At 38.3% G+C, this 18,141-nt stretch overlaps 2 protein-coding genes across 7 annotated transcripts in view; one reads left to right on the forward strand and one right to left on the reverse strand.

The window, feature by feature from the left end:
- The first annotated feature begins 2,151 nt into the window (after positions 1–2,151).
- On the forward strand, positions 2,152–15,487 carry LOC126372315 (N-alpha-acetyltransferase 60). 2 transcript variants are annotated; one of them, XM_050018015.1, is made up of 7 exons: positions 2,152–2,320; positions 2,781–2,886; positions 3,139–3,370; positions 5,861–6,032; positions 11,850–12,062; positions 13,167–13,262; positions 14,095–15,487. In XM_050018015.1, the coding sequence occupies exons 1-7, from the start codon at positions 2,304–2,306 to the stop codon at positions 14,111–14,113; spliced, it is 855 nt and encodes a 284-aa protein (XP_049873972.1). In that variant the 5' UTR covers positions 2,152–2,303; the 3' UTR covers positions 14,114–15,487. The 2 variants fall into 2 exon arrangements, with proteins under 2 accessions (XP_049873972.1, XP_049873973.1); XM_050018016.1 differs by lacking the exon at positions 13,167–13,262.
- Positions 15,488–15,548: 61 nt separating this feature from the next.
- Positions 15,549–18,141, reverse strand: part of LOC126372294 (potassium voltage-gated channel protein Shab) — a 64,953-nt gene continuing 62,360 nt past the window's right edge. For 3 of the 5 annotated variants that reach the window (XM_050017981.1, XM_050017978.1, XM_050017979.1), the window contains 4 exons: positions 17,369–17,757; positions 17,029–17,101; positions 16,485–16,621; positions 15,549–16,064 (listed from right to left, as the gene is read on the reverse strand). In XM_050017981.1, coding sequence (XP_049873938.1) covers positions 15,966–16,064; positions 16,485–16,621; positions 17,029–17,101; positions 17,369–17,757 — 698 coding nt within the window. In that variant the 3' untranslated portion in view covers positions 15,549–15,965. The remainder of the gene's footprint in view (positions 16,065–16,484; positions 16,622–17,028; positions 17,102–17,368; positions 17,758–18,141) is intronic. The other 2 variants (XM_050017980.1, XM_050017982.1) reach the window with 2 other exon arrangements.

The following is an 18,141-nucleotide window of genomic DNA, read 5'->3' on the forward strand; positions in this document are numbered from 1 at the left end:
ATATTCCTCTTCTCGATCTACGAGCTGATTTATCTTTTACGCGTTTACTTTCCAGTTAAAAAAGTTTACTTACAGCTTGGGGCATGTGCATACGAAATATTTTACACAATCAAGATTTAATATCAAAATTGGGCATGATTAAAGGACGTTAGGTACCTAATACACGTATCAGTCACCCCTCACGGGCACCGCGATACAGCTTCTTGGAAGCGTGATCCCGGGTAGATATATCCCCAGTCGCCCAAGCGCGATACCGCGACCCCGTCGCTTCCGGCGCGGGCGCACAGACCCTCCTTGTTCTACCCCCTATCTTATCACTCTCACATTTTTCGCGACATCGGCATTAATGAGGGCAATCGTCGTAGTATTATGTAATTATCTAAGTCCGGCTGATTTATCTACCGCTTGATGTTCCGCCGCCCGCCCCGCGATAAGCAGATGTCATCACTCATTCAACGAATAATACCTAGTCTATTCTGTATTAAGTATTAATGCTTTTGATAATTAGGTACCTACCTACCATAAAAATACCTTTTGCTGTAAGCACCTACTAACTACCTATCCAGAGTGTTAGTGACAACGTAACGAATACTGAGGGGGATGATTCAGACCGTGATTCTGAGTCGATATCAAGTGAAATTTTCCGTCACAAAATACATCAAAATTTTAATGTTTTTTTTAGTTCCGTACTGTTGCAACGGAAAATCCCACTTGATATCAATTCAAAACTCTGTATAAACCTAAATTGTATATTGCAAAATGAGCAAGATTAACCAACAAATACCTATTAAGTATTTTCCCCTTTTCACAACGTTGACAGCTTGAACAAATGGGGCGAATTCTCGGATTTTCAGCAAAAAGCGTTACAAAAAGCTGTTTATGAATTTGTAATGATGCATCGTGGCTGCGTTTATTAAGATTGAGTGCAAATGATGCGCGCGGCGCGTGCGCAACCGCGGGTCGCGTTACAGACGCGCGCGCCGCCGATACCGAATACTCGCGCTTTTTGTGCGTCAACACATAAGATATTAATTACCAGGGCGGAGGGTAACATGCTCAATTTTACGCTTTAATCTGCGCTGTTATTTATTCTTGTATAGTATGTATGTATGTATGTACCCACATGAAAAACTTTACCGTCCACGCCTACACGACCCTTCACGTTCTAAGTAGTAGGTACCTACTTACTCAAAAGAATCAAATACGAAATTTAACTTATATGGTACTGATACGACCAACTCGTATTATGTGAGCAAAAACCGTAAGGTGTAGCTTTCGGGTAGTTTCAACAAAGTACCCACCTATACATTAGGTTGTAGACTACGTTAGATACCTATTAGGTATCTACTGAGACAAATGTTCCTGCGTCCTGACGAATGAGTTTAAATACTTACTAAGTAGGTACATAAGTAGATATGATCATGTGTGATACACCCATGGTAACGCGAAAACGATTATTTTTGAGTTTTAATTGCTAGAAGCTCGCAGACCTTTTCCGTAGTAGGTACACAAATTGATATGATAGGTGACCGATTTTAATATAAAATACCAACATTTAGCTGGTCTGAGTTCAGTAACTTCATTTTATACAACAAGTTACACGCAAACACAATGAGTGTTAGCCTTTAGCATCGCATCAGCAGCTTCAAGTCAAGTGGGTGCAGCCGCGGTCGCGGGCCGCGACAGCTCGTGTGAATCTCGTCTCCGGCCGATGGCAGATACAGTGTAAGTCGACACCGCCGCGTCTGGTGAACATCGCGCATCGCACAGAAATCAAATCCCGCCATTGCCGCTCACATGTGTGGAATAATACAGCATTGTGCTTGCTTTACCATGGTACCTTACCTAAACTAAGCGCTTGATCCTGTCTTCGAATAATAACTAGAAACGGGATTGTTGGTAATTGATTTTAATTATATATTCTTAGAGGCAGTAATAAATAAATAAAAATAAGAAAGAAATAGAAATAAGACAAAAAAGTTTTAAGACGAATTTTGAATGTAGTTGGCGCGTTTAGTAGCGACATCTATCTTACTATAACGGTACCGTCAAACATAATTATAACGGTTAATATCCGTTATTAAAATATTTTATCATAGCAACACTCTACACCAACTGTCAATTTTATCTGTCAAAAACTTTTTACTCTGTGACTTGCGAGTTCGTTCACGAAAGGAAAATGTTATCAGCTCGATTGTAGATTATTTTTTCCATTATTGCACAGGTCTAATGAATCTTGCAATGTTATCAGATTTGCCAATGGGGAGTGTTTAGTGAACTAGTATTAATGGCCAAATTACCGAATGGCTGGGTTCAGCTGGTGAGTATGCCCACCCGATATTTTGTGTCAGAGTTATTGAGATCCCATTCATCGGAATAGGTAATTGTTTTCGTGCATGTATTGTCTCCCTCGAACGATATAATTGGATCAAATTGCTCAATTGAATGTTCAATCTGCTCAGCACATGTGCCGCGATCTTTAAAAGTTATGATCATCTTAAATATTTCAATGTAACTGTAAACAATTCTGTAATAATAGACATTCGTCCATTCGGTAAACAACTTTATTATCAAGGCAAAAACAAATATCTTCATTTTGTCTACCGTATGGTTTTACTTTCAACTGTACTTTATGTTTGAATCTGTAGGAATAATTTTGCAATAACAAGTTGGAAGGTATTGCAAAACTGTTTTCCTATTTAGTCACATGTGAATCATTACTAATTATTTGCGTATAAAGTTTACCCGTTTGTGTCATTACTGTATATTCTTACTTGTAGGTATCTCTCTGAAGGCTTCCAAGTGATTATTGAGAAGTCAAAAGAGGCAAAATGCTCTCTGAAAGACATACAGTTACGTTTCTTGTGCCCTGATGACCTAGAAGAGGTGAGTATGAAGCTTTCTTTAACCCATCTAATCTTTGTATTGTTTAAAGATTTTGTGAGTGATTTATTAACTTATTTTCTCCTTTCAATCTTCATTGATTTGGTTCTGTAATGATCTCATGAAAAACAAAATCTGATATCTGATAATGATTTGATTTCTAAATGTTATTCAAGGAGAACCTTAAAAATAACATAACTACTGTGTAGTAAAATAGAAGATGATTAAGCCATTTAAAATAATATTTTTTTTCAGGTAAGATCTCTATGTCGAGATTGGTTCCCGATAGAGTACCCACAATCATGGTACGAAGACATCACATCATCAAACAGATTTTTTGCACTTGCCGCTGTGTACAAGTGTCAAATCATAGGGCTCATAGTTGCCGAAATAAAACCTTACCTTAAACTAAATGCAGAAGACAGAGGGATACTGTCAAGATGGTTTGCATCGAAGGATACCTTAGTGGCTTACATATTATCTTTAGGTAAGTGGCAACAACACTCTTATTGTCATAAAATAAGTCAAAATCTCTAAATACCAGAACTACAACAATAAGCTAGTTTTATTCTAGTCAAATCAGTTATTTTTTACTAAACATCAAAACTTTGTTTTTGTTTACTAATCAGAATTTCATAATTTATCTGGAACCTAGTACACGACCCAATTGTAATATTAACCTCTCATATGCCGAGATACCAGACACAATAGATTTTACATTGTGTCTGGTCGAGATCCGCGTTCCGGCATTTAAGGGGTTAAACTTGGTTCGCTTTTGTATACTAAACAGCTCAACTAACTCCTAACTCCTGTGGAAACATACAACCAATAGAAAAAGTAAAACCTTTATTTATTTTAGGATAGGTGCCACAGACACAGATTACATATGTAGACAATACTATAACATCACATCACAAGACAAATAACACATGCACACAAATACTAATTAGATAAAAAAAATCTAACAAAAGGCTTATAATAATACCAATACCTAATATTGTCTTGCATGCAGGTAGACAAAAGACTGTATTTCAATGCCCTATAATTTGTACAAGAAATTGGGAAAAGTGTTAGCCCATATGACACCATTGCAACATGCAAAGGTCAAATATGGTCAGTTGGACAATTGCCACTTAAATAACATTACAGAAGCTTTGCACTGTTCAGGAATCAGTTGTAAAATTAAGGACTTTCCAGGCTACATTCACCAAAAACAGTATACTATAGTGTATTATACTGATTAATTATACTAGTTTATTATTTTATGAATAGTATCAGAAATATACTAGGTATACAGGTTGTGAGAAGCTGCATTAGTTTTAGGCAGATGCGATGTTTGTTACGTAAAAATTGACGATTCAAAGTGTACCTAACTATGTTACCAAATCTCGCGGGTTTGATATTTCTAATCCCGCGGGTCTTGAATTTGCGATATCGAGTCGGGATTGCAATTCCTTGGTGTGACGGTATGTTAAATATGTTATTACAGCATAACATATTTCCATCGGTTGCTATGTGATTTCGCAACTTGTGCTGAAACCTTGTGCCGAAACCGCGTGTCCTATTGTGGACGAGGCATTAGTCACACGTCATTAAAACACGCTCGTTTATCGTTATGCCGCTGCGTACGCGCCTTTAAAATGCACTATATTTCTACACTTTACAATCCACGATTTCTAAAAATTATAATAAATTACAGCTTCCTTTCATTCGATTGTTCTCTGACTCATGTCTTTTGGCATGCTAGATTAGGTCAATATGTACTGACTGATCATGATTATGTGAATATCAAAAGCTTATCTTACATGATACTTACTACTTCGACATATGAGCATGAGATTTGTACGAAAATATTCTTATATTACAATTTTTTTAAACATACTTTGACATAACATAACATGAGCTTACGACACGATTATATCGCTATGATGCGGTAGTCAGAGGTACATCCATCGTGAGATGAACTAAGTACTCACATCTCACCGAGCTTTCTGTTAGACCAACGTGATAGGCGATGAGCCGTATCCCCGTCTGCAATGGTCAACTGTGTTAGTGAGACAAATTAATAACTCATTGGTGCAAGTACGGTACAGTCATGAGCAATATAATGTACCCACTTTAGGACTTTGTCGCACTAACATATTTGACATTTAGTGAGACTTACAGTTTAATTTGTCAAAAAAGTCAGTGTGACATGGTACCAAAGGGTATACATATTATTGCTCGTGACCGTACCGGGGTTCGAGCCGGCGCTCTCCGTTTGAGAAGTAAGCCGGTGTACCACAGGTGCCCAGTGACTCAGTGAGTGCTCAGTGATCTTTGAATTGGTAGGAGATTGATATTGATTAATTGCTGAAGTCGAACATGGCCAACTTCTTTAACGTATTGCAGCTTTCTTGTTCTTTTCTAGTGTGCGTTATCAGGGTTATTATTGAGACGCCAAAGGCCTGAGATGCTTCATATTCCAGCGTTAACATCATAGTACTCAATTAAAACACATAATACCGGGGTTTTACCGCGTTAAAATCAGGGATATGACCCGGTAATGGCCCCGATTCTTGCAGACACCTCCTAATTTTACTTTAAGTAGAGTTATACCTGTCATTTTCTTATCCGTCGAAAAGAAAAGGGACAGATTATTGACAGCTGTTATTTTAGGAAGAATGAGTAAATGAATGAATAACCCGGGCGCATCAAAAAGGTATCTCGCTGGTATGCAAACCGTTTGACGTGTGCTGTCAACTTAATTATGTCGGGTTATTAGCCAATGCAAAATTTTTACAGGGTTATTTTAGATTTTGTGCTTAAAATTGACATGTGTTCCATAAATTTTATGCTTGTCGAATACACGTCCCTTTCTTTTTGGGCGGATAAGGAAAATGACAGGTATAACTTAAAATAAAATTAGATGGCGTCTGCAGGAATTAGCACCATTAACCTCGTAAACCTGAGACACTCATAGTGCGTGTGCCCGCAGGCGTGGTGCGGTCATACCGGCGGTCCGGCGTGGCGACGATGCTCCTGGACGTGCTGCTGTCGCACCTGGCGGGCCCGGTGCCGCACCCGCCGCACCACCACCGCGTCAAGGCCATCTTCCTGCACGTGCTCACCACCAACTCCGAAGCCATACTCTTCTATGAGCAGAGAAGGTTGGTATTCATTATTACTCACGGCTATCTTCTAAACATCACAATTCGGAAGAATTTCTCATTTTTTACTTTTAGAGCGCAATTTTTTTGCAGTCGGGATTTAGTTTTTAAGGTGATTCGTTTTTCATACAAAAGTTGATGCAGTGCTACAGGAAAACGGATAGAGGAATACTGTTATAAAACCGATAAATAGTAATATTTTGGTGTATTATTTTCGCAAACTAACAAAAATTTAGGGTCCGAATACGAGAAGTACCATATTTCAGACCCTCAATTTTGATCAATTCTACATTTGTAGTGGTGCAGATTACAGTGTATTTGCTGAGCGTGTAGTGGTGTCAATGTTAGTGTGTGTGCGTGATAGTTTTTTTTTTCTCTAAAGGCTTTGACTACTTGACAAGTGTAATAGAATGTCAGTGACAATTTATAAAGAGATTTTGTATGAATAAATAAAAAACTAAAAATATTACAATCTGAGAAAAGGAATATTGGAAAAATATTTTTGTTTTAACGCATATTTTTTAAACATTTTTAAATAATGGGTAAGTACCGTGTTTTAAAAGAGGACATATATTATAATAAAAAATCAATACATAAAATGACATGGCTGTATGGGCATAGTTCCCTTTGCCTTACCCTTCGGGGAAAACCAAATCAAAAAGAAAGTTGTTGCATTTGCCGGCCTAAATAGTAGTCATTTATAATTAATTGTTTTTCCATCCAACATACAGATTTATTTATATTCTCTTTGCCGCAGACTTTTTGGTGGGAACGGGAACGGGAAGGTTGCTTTCTTCATTGAATAATCTAAATAATAAATACGAAGTGGTGTTTTGTGGTTAATGATCACATTAAGTTAGTCGGAAAACATTCCCGATAGTATTATTAAATCGGAATATTCAATAAACAAAGTGTACCTATCTATTTTCGCTTTGCGCCAACAAGCCGCTTACTTCGTTTGGGGTTTGGAGTAAGAGTCTGTGTGGGGGCTTAGGTTTCATCATTTCATTAATCATCATCAAGAAAAAAAAACACAAGACATGGCTGTATGGGCATAGTTCCCTTTGCCTTGCCCTTTGGGAAAAAAAATAAGATAAATTTTGAAATTCTTATGTATAATAAACAAACATCACAGACATCATGACAGATCTAAAACTAACGAAAATCTTTTTTCTTTTTTCTATTTGACTTATTTATGAATTTTAATCAAGAAAACGTGATAATAAGTTCGACAGCAACCAGTTCAGGTCCCCGAAACAGCCCATTTCAGGCCGCGTATATATGGAAATACTACTTCAACACGTCCCAGCCTCGTCATTTTTTAACGTCCTCGTTAAAAAAAACGTCCTAACCTGAACTAATTAACCTAACAATAAACACCACGCGTAAATAATATAAGTCCAGAAATGCGCTGCAAGTCGTCTGGACTGGGCGCGAAAACAACATAAAATTCGATTAGCTGCTAAGTGTCCCGCATGCTATCACCAGCTGTCACTGACATACGTATGAAGTCCTGCGGATTTTATTGGAACTAAATGACAAGTCATAATAATTATATGCGGATACTGCGACATCAGCGCCGTGCTTGCGGGACGTCCTGAAGCGCTATTACATCTTTCAAACGCGATGCGTCAAAGTTTGAACCGACGCAATTTAGGAAAAATCTACCTTATTATTACTGTACTGTGATCGTTATTTGTAAAATCATACAATACATATACACAATTCTTTATACACAATATAATTATTATGACATATTGTGGACTTTCCGGTAGACCTACAAAAATGGAACAATTCAACCATACGTTGTTTTGTTATATCTCAATGGGCTCAGGCAGCGTTTTCGCCGAAAGCTCCAAGTCGGCTATATTTGTAACGATAATTATGTTTGATATTCATCATCATTTTTGAACCATTTTATACAAACAAAAAATACTTGTATAAATTATATACCCTAAAGCACGCCCATGAATCACTCTACTCATTGGTGAAAACCGTATGAAAATCCGTTCAGTAGTTTTTTAGTTAGCCGCATGTTCACTGATGCGATTAATGCCTGTTAGAATTTTACAAAATAAAAAATACGGAAATTACGGAAGGTACTTTAGTGCAAAGTACATTATTGTATAATTATAATATTACTGGTAAAAGTGATACTTTTTGAAAATTCCGTAAGTAACAAATAAACGGGTTCGCCAAATTCAATTGTAAAAAAAAATACAAAAAGTAAAAACAATTAAAACATGCACTTGGGGTTTGAACCGTGAAACTTAAGAATGGCGGCGACTGCTTTACCAAATGCGCCATTTAGAAGTTAGAAGTAGACTTCAAATTATGCATCTCTTTTAATAGCTAACCTAGTTCGCATGTGTGTGTGACAGCTTCGTGTTTGTACACAAATTGAAATGACACCAACTTTTGATGCAATGTTTTAATATGATATCTGCAGTAAATACTTCGAAATTGTAGCTTAACTTAAAGATAATGTATGTAAGATTTCGCCACCTAACGTTTCACTGGGTCAGAACTCAACACTAAACGAATAAATGGAAAAAAATACGAAAAATGCAGAAGTAACGCCATCTGCTGACGCAGCGTTACCTAGCTGACTGACACGCATCACCTTAAACTTATATTTTTTATCGTACATACATCAGGCAATGGATGACTTGTCACTCTGCCACCCCGATAAGGACGCCGACGTGGTTATTAATACGTATGTATTGTCGTTTATTACCTTCGCCTGGGTATATTTTTTTGGATTAACGTCAAATTATTATTTGAACTTCAATTACATTAGGTACATGAAATGAAATGTGCTATATCTACTTTTCAAATGTAGAGTTGCATATATATTATTACAAACAGATGAAACTTGAAACAATACTTTAAAATCAACCCAGTTTCCAACATAAATGATGGAACAAATCATTTCCGGTAAAAACATTTGCCCTTGTTTGTATTGTGATTATTTTATGATATGATTCACGATACGTTTTCTAAATATGACATGAAGGTAGCAGCTAAAATTAAACCTGTCAAACAATATAAACATAAATATAATAGTATCAAACAATAAGATGTACGTTTCCATTATATTATTTTAAAAATCAAGTAGTCAAGCTAAATTGTGAGACTAAGACTAGTAAGACTAGCTAAATGTGTGCCATTCGTATTCATATTAAGTCCCAATGGACATAGGGTACGCCACTTAAAATATGGGCCACAGAAGTTATTTATCATTATTAGATATGAAATGTGTCATCATCAAATATCAATTCTATCTTGATAATAAGCGAGTACTTCGCTCACTGATAACATTTCGAATGATTGTGATAATGGTGCTGATTCCAATACACACCATCTAGTTTCAAGTTATACCTGTCATTTTCATATCCGCCGAAAAGGAAAGGGACGGGTAATCGACACGCATACAATTTATGGAACACGCGTCAATTTTAGGCAAAATTTTGTGTTGGCATCCCCAACAAAATTATATTTTAATATTTAAGTATGGCAATACTTGCCATCTTCTTCTTCTAGAATCTGCGTAACGTGTATCGTGTGTTAAAACTTTAAAATATAAAAATTTATAAAAGTACCATTAATAACACAGCCCAGCATTATTCCGCATTCCATCGAGCAGAGCATCGCCAACACCTAGATGCCCACATTTTGTTAAACCCGACTGAATTAAGTTGACAGCACACCTCCAACGGGTTGCACATCAGCGAGATGCTTATTTATGAGAAACATTTTCTTTTTTCTATTTTACTTATTTATGAATTTTTGTAAGAAAAATGGTGTGGACTTATGTGAGACTCCCCGGGTGTGTGTACCCGGTATACCCTCTAAAACCCAACGATGTTCCTCCTTGCCGCCGGGGACACGGGGATTCTGTTGCACACAACCGCCACCCCGGCTGCGGATACCCTTACAGGCCCAGTACCCATAGGACTCCAAGTCAAGCGCCTCCCCCTCCGCCGAAAAACACGGACCTGCCCTCACTATCTTTGGTTCATTTCGGGTTGGCTATTAGCGAAATGTTTGCATTATTTACGTATTTTTCCACTTTTTTATTATTCATTAAAACATGTTGATATTTAAATTAAAATAGAGGAGCTCGGTGGCGCAGCGGTTAACGCGCTCGGTCTGCGATTGTTGAAGTAAAGCAACTTTCGCAAAGGTCGGTCATTGGATGGGTGACCACAAAAGAAAAAAAAAAGTTTTCATCTCGAGCTCCTCCGTGCTTCGGAAGGCACGTTAAGCCGTTGGTCCCGGCTGCATTAGCAGTCGTTAATAACCATCAATCCGCACTGGGCCCGCGTGATGGTTTAAGGCCCGATCTCCCTACCCATCCATAGGGAAGGCCCGTGCCCCAGCAGTGGGGACGTTAATGGGCTGATGATGATGATGATGATATTTAAATCAATATCGCCCCATCTTATTGACGTTTTAACTGTACCTCTTATAAATGGATCTACAGGTTTCCCGCCCTTGAACAAAGTGAACTAAAATTAAAAGTAAGGCCAGATGTGACTCGTGTATAGAAGTATCTCATTACAATTTCATGTGACCTTACACTTGCCCTTCGTTTACAAATAGAAACGCGAATAATGAAATTATATGGTTTTAATTGCCTTTCCTTTTGTTTCGAGTCGCTTTCTACTTTCTAGACTGATTTTCAGTATATTTTGCCTTCGTAAGTTTAACTTGAACAGTCGTACTTTAGATCTTTCTTTTGATTCCGCCGTACATTACCTACCTTATCATATCACCCTACACAGAGTTTCTTATAAGGATTATTCCAGTTTTAATACTAATGTACGACTACTCTAAACACAGTATAACATACCCTACCAAATGCACTTACGTAGTAATGCCATTAAATAGTTATAGCATATAGACTGCGTGTCGCAAACCTGTCTCAGTAAACCACACGTAATGCCAAAGGGCAGTAACCACACGTAATTTTGTGGTTGTCTGGAAGAAATCGCTTTAAGCGATAAGTCTGCTTTTTCCCATGTACCTAGTTGGAGAGTCTTTTGTAATTATTTATTTTTATTTTGGTGCAATAAAATATATTTGTATTGTATTGTAATTACACACACACGTAACGTTGTTTTGTATGTTGTGTGCAATAAGTACATTTGTATTTCCGTTTTTACATATTATTATTACGTAAATTTCTTTTTCACGCATTCATAGAATAGATAATAACACTATGTATAGAATGGTACACTCTCCGCCCCGCACCAATTTAAATCCGGCGCTATGATGTATACAGGCGCGGGCGCGAGTTAAATTTACTTCACCCCCTCTGGATCTTACTGTAGTGTAAACGATCGCTAAGGAGTATGGGGGAGCGTGCGCGGACTTTCTGTCTCGCTCTAACTTACGCGGTAAGGCGGTACGAATGAGATTTTTGTATGCAGTGTCCGGGGCGCAACATATTTTGATCAAAATCGTATACCAACTATAGTACTTAGATACTACGAAGTAGTCCTTGGTTTCGTATCGAGTCGGTACATAGGAACATTTATTAAGTAAAACATAACAGACAGTAACGTCGTTATATTATTACCGTAATATGATATTCAATAATGAATCATCCCCATTAGTCACAAAGTGCATCATAAATTGATAATCAATTTCAATAACATCACTGTTTCATAACTACCGGGTCGCGACATCGACATCGCTGGTTGATTGCGAGGTAGATGCTGCATATTTGTGGGTTGGAAATACCATGTTATTTAAATATTGTTTATATGAAAAGCTTTGTATTCTATTGTGTTGTATCTTTGTCAATTCCAGATTCCGGCTCCACTCTTTCTTACCGTACTACTACTCGATAAAGGGGCGGTGCAAAGACGGGTTCACGTACGTATACTATGTGAACGGCGGTCACGCTCCGTGGGGGCTGTATGACTACGTGAAGTACGTGGCGCGCGCCGCGTGGCGGGGCGGCGGCCTGTACCCCTGGCTGTGGGGCAAGCTGCGGACCGCGCTCACTATAGCGTGGCACAGGTAGTCCACACACCACTACGCCTACACGAGAAGCGTGCACACAGAGGCGGCGCCGGAGACGTTCGGGGAATATTTTGTAATCTTTATACGCACGCGTTCACACGGCAGTTTTCACACAAACTGCCGCTCCCCGGCCCGGCACGTTACCGGCACCGCCTCTGTATGTGGAGAGCTTAAGGGTGGAGGCCATTCACCGGCTAAGCACAGAGGCCTTATAAATATACTCTTACTTTTTAAAATGGCAATTGCCGTGTTGAATGGAAACCATAGCAGGTGACAATTGGATTCGGATTCGTTCCGAGTTTGAATTTCTGCAAGTTAATAATGATGGACGACGAGAGGTGATTACGTTTTCAGATGTTGGTCAGTAAGTCGTACTTTTGACGATGTATATTTTCGAATTTATACAATTTAGAATTTTGTATTTATATTTTAGCAAAACTTAAAAGTTTATCATGTTAATTACGTCCGGATAAGGTATTTTATTTTAAAATGTCTTCAGATGGTTGACTTTCGCACGATATTTTCCACCGCTTACGTCTTCACTTCGAAACAATTTATTTTCACATTATTATGTAAATTACACTCAGTATTCTTAATAATATGGACAAACTATTGCACGTCCTGTAACATGCATATATTGCATGTCTAGTTTGTAGTACATACATACAAGAATGTCCGATAAGGTTTGCCTTTAATATTACATAAATTACTAAGGACAGTATACGTAAAAGCAGGATAAAAGGAGAAAGAATAGAGCTATCTTCAGTGTCTTATTTTTATTAAGAAAGCCGGAACTCCACCTTTAAGCCTCTCATATTATGATCTAATTATAAACGTTATTAACGATTGAATCGTAAGTTGTATGGCTGTTGGATGAGAGAACAATCAGTACTGCCAACATTACCGTTCTAGAGATTGACTAAGTCAATTAATTTTAAAACAAACAATATTGGTGTCTCTGCTATAAGGCGTTAAGCTTATAGTAGACGCGCTGTTAGTGCAGAAGTATGATATCGTAACGAGGTAATGTTGGCAACACTGAATTTGGTTATGTGATTTAATTTTAATGATTATATTAAAATAGTGAAATATTTTCTACAGTTCCAAATCAATGTCCAGTGCCGTAATCAGGTCGAGCCTAAGGCTAGTGTCGTGGCGTCCGACCGGGACGGCTTTGGGTAATATTATTATCAAAAGGTGAGTCCTGGTTACGGCCACATCTCGGTTGAATACTCATGTATTCACGCATTCGAGTTTTATTCGGATTACAAAGGGGAATATCTCAAAACAGCTAAAAACTGTCAATATTTTTTTCAAATAGTCAACACGGGAACTTGTTTTTCCTTTTACCTTATTTAATGTCTTCTCTTCAACTTTTTTATCTTCAAATCTTTTTATTTAATAATAAAATTTGACATATTTTCCTTTATCGCTTTCTGATAAACACAGTTGACTATCACCATACACTAAATGCATCAATAGTCAAAGTGCGCTATAATCCGATTTTTTAGTGTTACTTACTCGCTTTCGTATTTTTCCACTCTTTTGAGTGATCAATATAAAAATATACGAATTTATATATATCTAATTATGTATGTTTATCTCATAATCGATCTCTGTTACATACAACTAAATTACACATAAGTATGAGAGGTTGTTGTGATTTTGTATTAAGTGACATAGACAAGAAGTATCGTGTTATGTATGTAGAAGATTTAGCAGCAGTATGATTCGAACTATCCATGAAGTCTTTTAGTATGAAGTAATATAATAACAAGGTGACGAATGCGCTTCTAATTGGTGTTACGTGAAGCTAAAACATATATTTTTCTACAAATTAATAAATAAACAACTAACTTGAGTACCTTGCACGAATGACACTAATACAAAAGTTCCATTGTTTGTTGAGTGTAGTGTTAAGTTTTACAATTTTCGTTATTAATCTTTAAACTGTTTATGTGCTACGTCATGCTTCGTTTGCATTTATTTTTTTATATACTAAGCTTCACTTGTTTTACTACGTTCACAGAAATTCCCACATATGTTAGCAGCGCAGTGAACAAACGCGAGAGAATAATATTTAAGAATATTTCTAACTTTACGGATATGCACTTACGAGTTTAACGTTTTGAAGACCCGACTCGTTGGCGAGGTCGCGCGACACAAGGTCTGGTCACCACACAGAGCTTTGACGATTATTTTTGTACTGACACATTATTTAACGTATAACTGACATTAACCCCCAAAACCCCTCGTATACCTACAGCTCGTGAGCTGCGAACTTGACAACAAAACTGACAAAGTTATTTGTGATAATTTTTAGTACTCAAAGCTTTAAATTAAAATAATGTACATTTCATGTTTCATGGGGAATCATTGAGACGATTCGCAATAAGTGATGTTAAACGATGATTGGCGAGATAGCAGAGTGTGGTCGAGAGAGGCGAGTGTACTCTGTCGTGCATTATGTGGTAAGGTTTACACTGAGCACTACTGCGACAGAAAAAACAACAAAATTTATTTCGCCTTATCTTTGTTTCAAGACTTCGTGAAGTTCCAAGAAAACAGTTGAAGTCCTGTCTGTAGCGCGCGCTGTACCGGTGTACTGCTCGTGTGTCGCGGTCTCCGGCGCACGCTCTGCTACGTAGCCAATCCCGAATATCCCAAGTGTAAATAATATGTAATTAAGAAACAAGCAGACGGCATTGAACACTACATACATACGTAGTTAGATATTGTGCCATGATTACTGCCAAGATATAAAGTAAGGTGCCTGTGTGTTCAGATACAAGTAGATTGTGAATAAATTATATTTTATTCAATTTTATCAAAAGTCTTATGAAAGTCGTATAATATGTAGTTTGAACAAATTGTTTCCATTGTATGTACAGTACGCTTAGATTGCGTTTTCATTCAGTTCATTGGCAGTCCGTCATGTCACCCAGTAATTGTTTGTGCACTAATCCTGTAGCTATACGTAATTGTTACTCATTGTAAACCAAAGTATTTTATATTTCTTCATTGTGTTATACGTCCTATCGATATGTTATCATTTTGTAAAGTATTAAATTATTTGTTTAGTGTTGATAGATGGTAAGTATTATTTTTGGACCAGGTTAAAAATTTACTTATACTTTGAAGAGCACCATGTCATTTATGAAATTATTTTATTTGTGATATTTTTCATGATATTGAAGAAAAAATTCTGTATTCCATTTGTATTTGTGTAAGTATTGGACTATTTTTGTTTGTATGATTGCATTTGTAAAATATCGAGGCTCTCGTATTGACTACTGATTTCACCTTTACTGACTTGTGCGTTCCTAATGTTGAATGTAAATTTTATGTTATATTTCTACACTTTTAGTATAAATAATGGAGAAGAATTTAGCTTCCAAATAAATATCATTGTTGACAACTAACGATGAGTTTTAATTATTGGCACACTACCCACTAAACAAGAGAGTAAATGAAATGCTGTAGAACAATTTCAGAAAATCTTTAATTTTAATAATTGCTTCTTTTTTCATCAACTATGCTGTACAAACTATATAGCTTAAATTAGAATTAGCAATTAATAATTGCACGTAAAAAAACTTAACAAATAGGTACCTTCAACTTTTCGATTGGAATGAACGGTTATTACAATTAAGTAATATATTTTTACAATATTTATTTTATAACCCTACGAAATGAAATCTTCTATTCAACAAGCAGTCACAATCGCCCAATGATATGTTAAATTATTTTAATAATTTAATAATGTTATTGCGTTCTAAGTATTAACGTACTTATGTGGTAGAGTTCGCTCGAGTGGGCATGCGTGGTCGCGAGTCGTCGAGTGTCGTCGCGCGTGGTCGCGTTGCGTGGCGTGGCGGCGCGTGTGGCGGGGTGGTGCGACTACGTCACCATGTTGTCCCTCTCCGGAGCCCCAGCTTTGTGGTTCTGCCCTTTGAAGTCTTTCAGTCGGATCGGTGATGACTCGCTGCCAGAATCACCCTAAATGAATAAATAATATTACAACCAGTTGGGAACACATTCATTTTGTTTCGTTGTTTAGTTCATCTTCATTACAAACTGGGATTTTAAAAATCACCAGTAAATGAAATAAGCACTGTAGCAAGATACAGTTACTTATTTTAAAAAAATGTCAGAACTTCTCAAGAAAAAATATATATAAGTTGATATACTGAGCGTTCATGTATAATATGTTACTATTGCTAATGTATGTGTTGTTGTCGTGTTATAAAATAATCTTTCTCTCTCTCTTTTTTCTTTTACATCCTAGTGAGATAGGTTTGTTAATCTGTCTGTCCGAGGCAAACGTAACGTATGCCTATTGTCTGTGTCTGCTTTCAACTATTTATGTGCCAAATCGGTCGGTTTGGTTGACTGTGAGAGACAGTCAGTGGTTCGTACATTAGCGCCGAGCGAGGCAGAGTCCTGCAGCAGCAGCTCGCTGTCGGTGCCGCGCGCCTCCTTGTTCTTGAGGATGGAGCGCGCGCGCGAGTCGCCCTCCAGCGGCCAACCGCCGCCGCGTTTGTTGCCGTTCTTACCTGGAATATTCAGATTCAGATAACATATAAGTAGCTATGTAAATGTGTGATTGCAACAAGGCCCATACTGCTGTAAGAATAAAGGCCGAATAGGTAGTTATTTATCCAAAGCTTTTTTTTCTCTGCCCCGTACCTATCTGTAGCCAGAAATAACATCCAGTCAAATAAGAGAGGGGAAATAAAAAACTAAATCTGATCTTCTCATAAGCAAAGACTCCTTACTAAGGAGTTTTCATAAGTACTATACATAGGTAAGCAGTATTGTACGCTTATACTCTTTTACTGATGAAATGTACCACGTAATGCTCAAAATCCGCTCATGAATATTACATTACATGCGAATGCTCTCAGTAAGTGGACCAAAGTGAAGTGAGATATCTATAATGTAAATGGTGTTAGCTAGTTACCAAACAGGATGTGATGGTTGATGATCCTCGTGGCTATCCCTCTCGGCGGCCTCTTCTCCTCCTCCGACCACTCCTGCGAAACGTCACGCGGTTACCTCTCATCCTCACACCACGGCGCAGTGAACAAGGATATGACGGGGGCATGCACTCGACACATCGTGCAACAATTAAACAAACAAACGTATACAGTGATCGTCAAACTACAGACAAAATAAAAGTTAAGTACACTTCGCGCCACTACTTGCCAAACGGACCAGTTTGCGGCGTATCGTGAGAAAGATGAGAGAGATTAGAGTCGTCGATGAGCAATCGAGTGGAGAGGCGCGCGCGTAGCACTTACCTGTTGAAAGCGCGCTTTCCTATGTTTGGGCTTCGCGTCGTCGGGGGCGGCGGGCGCGTCTTCGAGCGGCTGCGGCAGGCTGGTGCGCGAGCCGTCGAGCGCGCGGCCCGCGCCCGCCAGCGCCGCCCCCGCAGCGCCCGCGGCCGCCAGGCTGCCCCGCGAGCCGCGCGGCGAGCCCTCGGCCTGCGAACCCTTCGCACACAACACGCTCCCGTCCCCGGACGCGCTCCTGCGCACCCCCCCGTACTCCGATACCCCGCCCCCCGCGGGCGGCCCGCCCGCGCCTCCGCTACCGTCCAGAGGATTCACATACAAGTTTGAAGAGTCGTTCTCGCATGCGATGTCGCCCTCTGAAGGAAAAGGGTGCGTAAGGCATGATGCAAATGTATCTGCAACGTAAGACATAACACGCACATGGAGTTGCGGATCATTGGGACGCGTGTATTGTGCCGCCCGACAAGTGCCAACCGACAAAAGTAACGAGCGTGAGTGAAGTAATGTTATTACTGAAACGTTCAAAATAACAAGAAGGGGACAACTCTACAGGAATCAACTCTTGCAAAATGTGAAAACCTAACATATATACTTTATTGTCATAAAATCGAACAAATGTAAACAATTAGGTACTTATGCCAGTTTTAAGTAACTAAGGGCGTGTGAGCTTTTAGTGAACTTATCTAATCTTGTGTGTATGTAAGGAGAGATCTACCCTATGATGTAGCGATAAGTTCACAAATAAACCGCGAAGACTAAACGGGTATCATAATTATGTG

Source organism: Pectinophora gossypiella, chromosome 14 (genome assembly GCF_024362695.1).
Source record: "Pectinophora gossypiella chromosome 14, ilPecGoss1.1, whole genome shotgun sequence".
NCBI classification, from domain to species: Eukaryota; Metazoa; Arthropoda; class Insecta; order Lepidoptera; family Gelechiidae; genus Pectinophora; species Pectinophora gossypiella.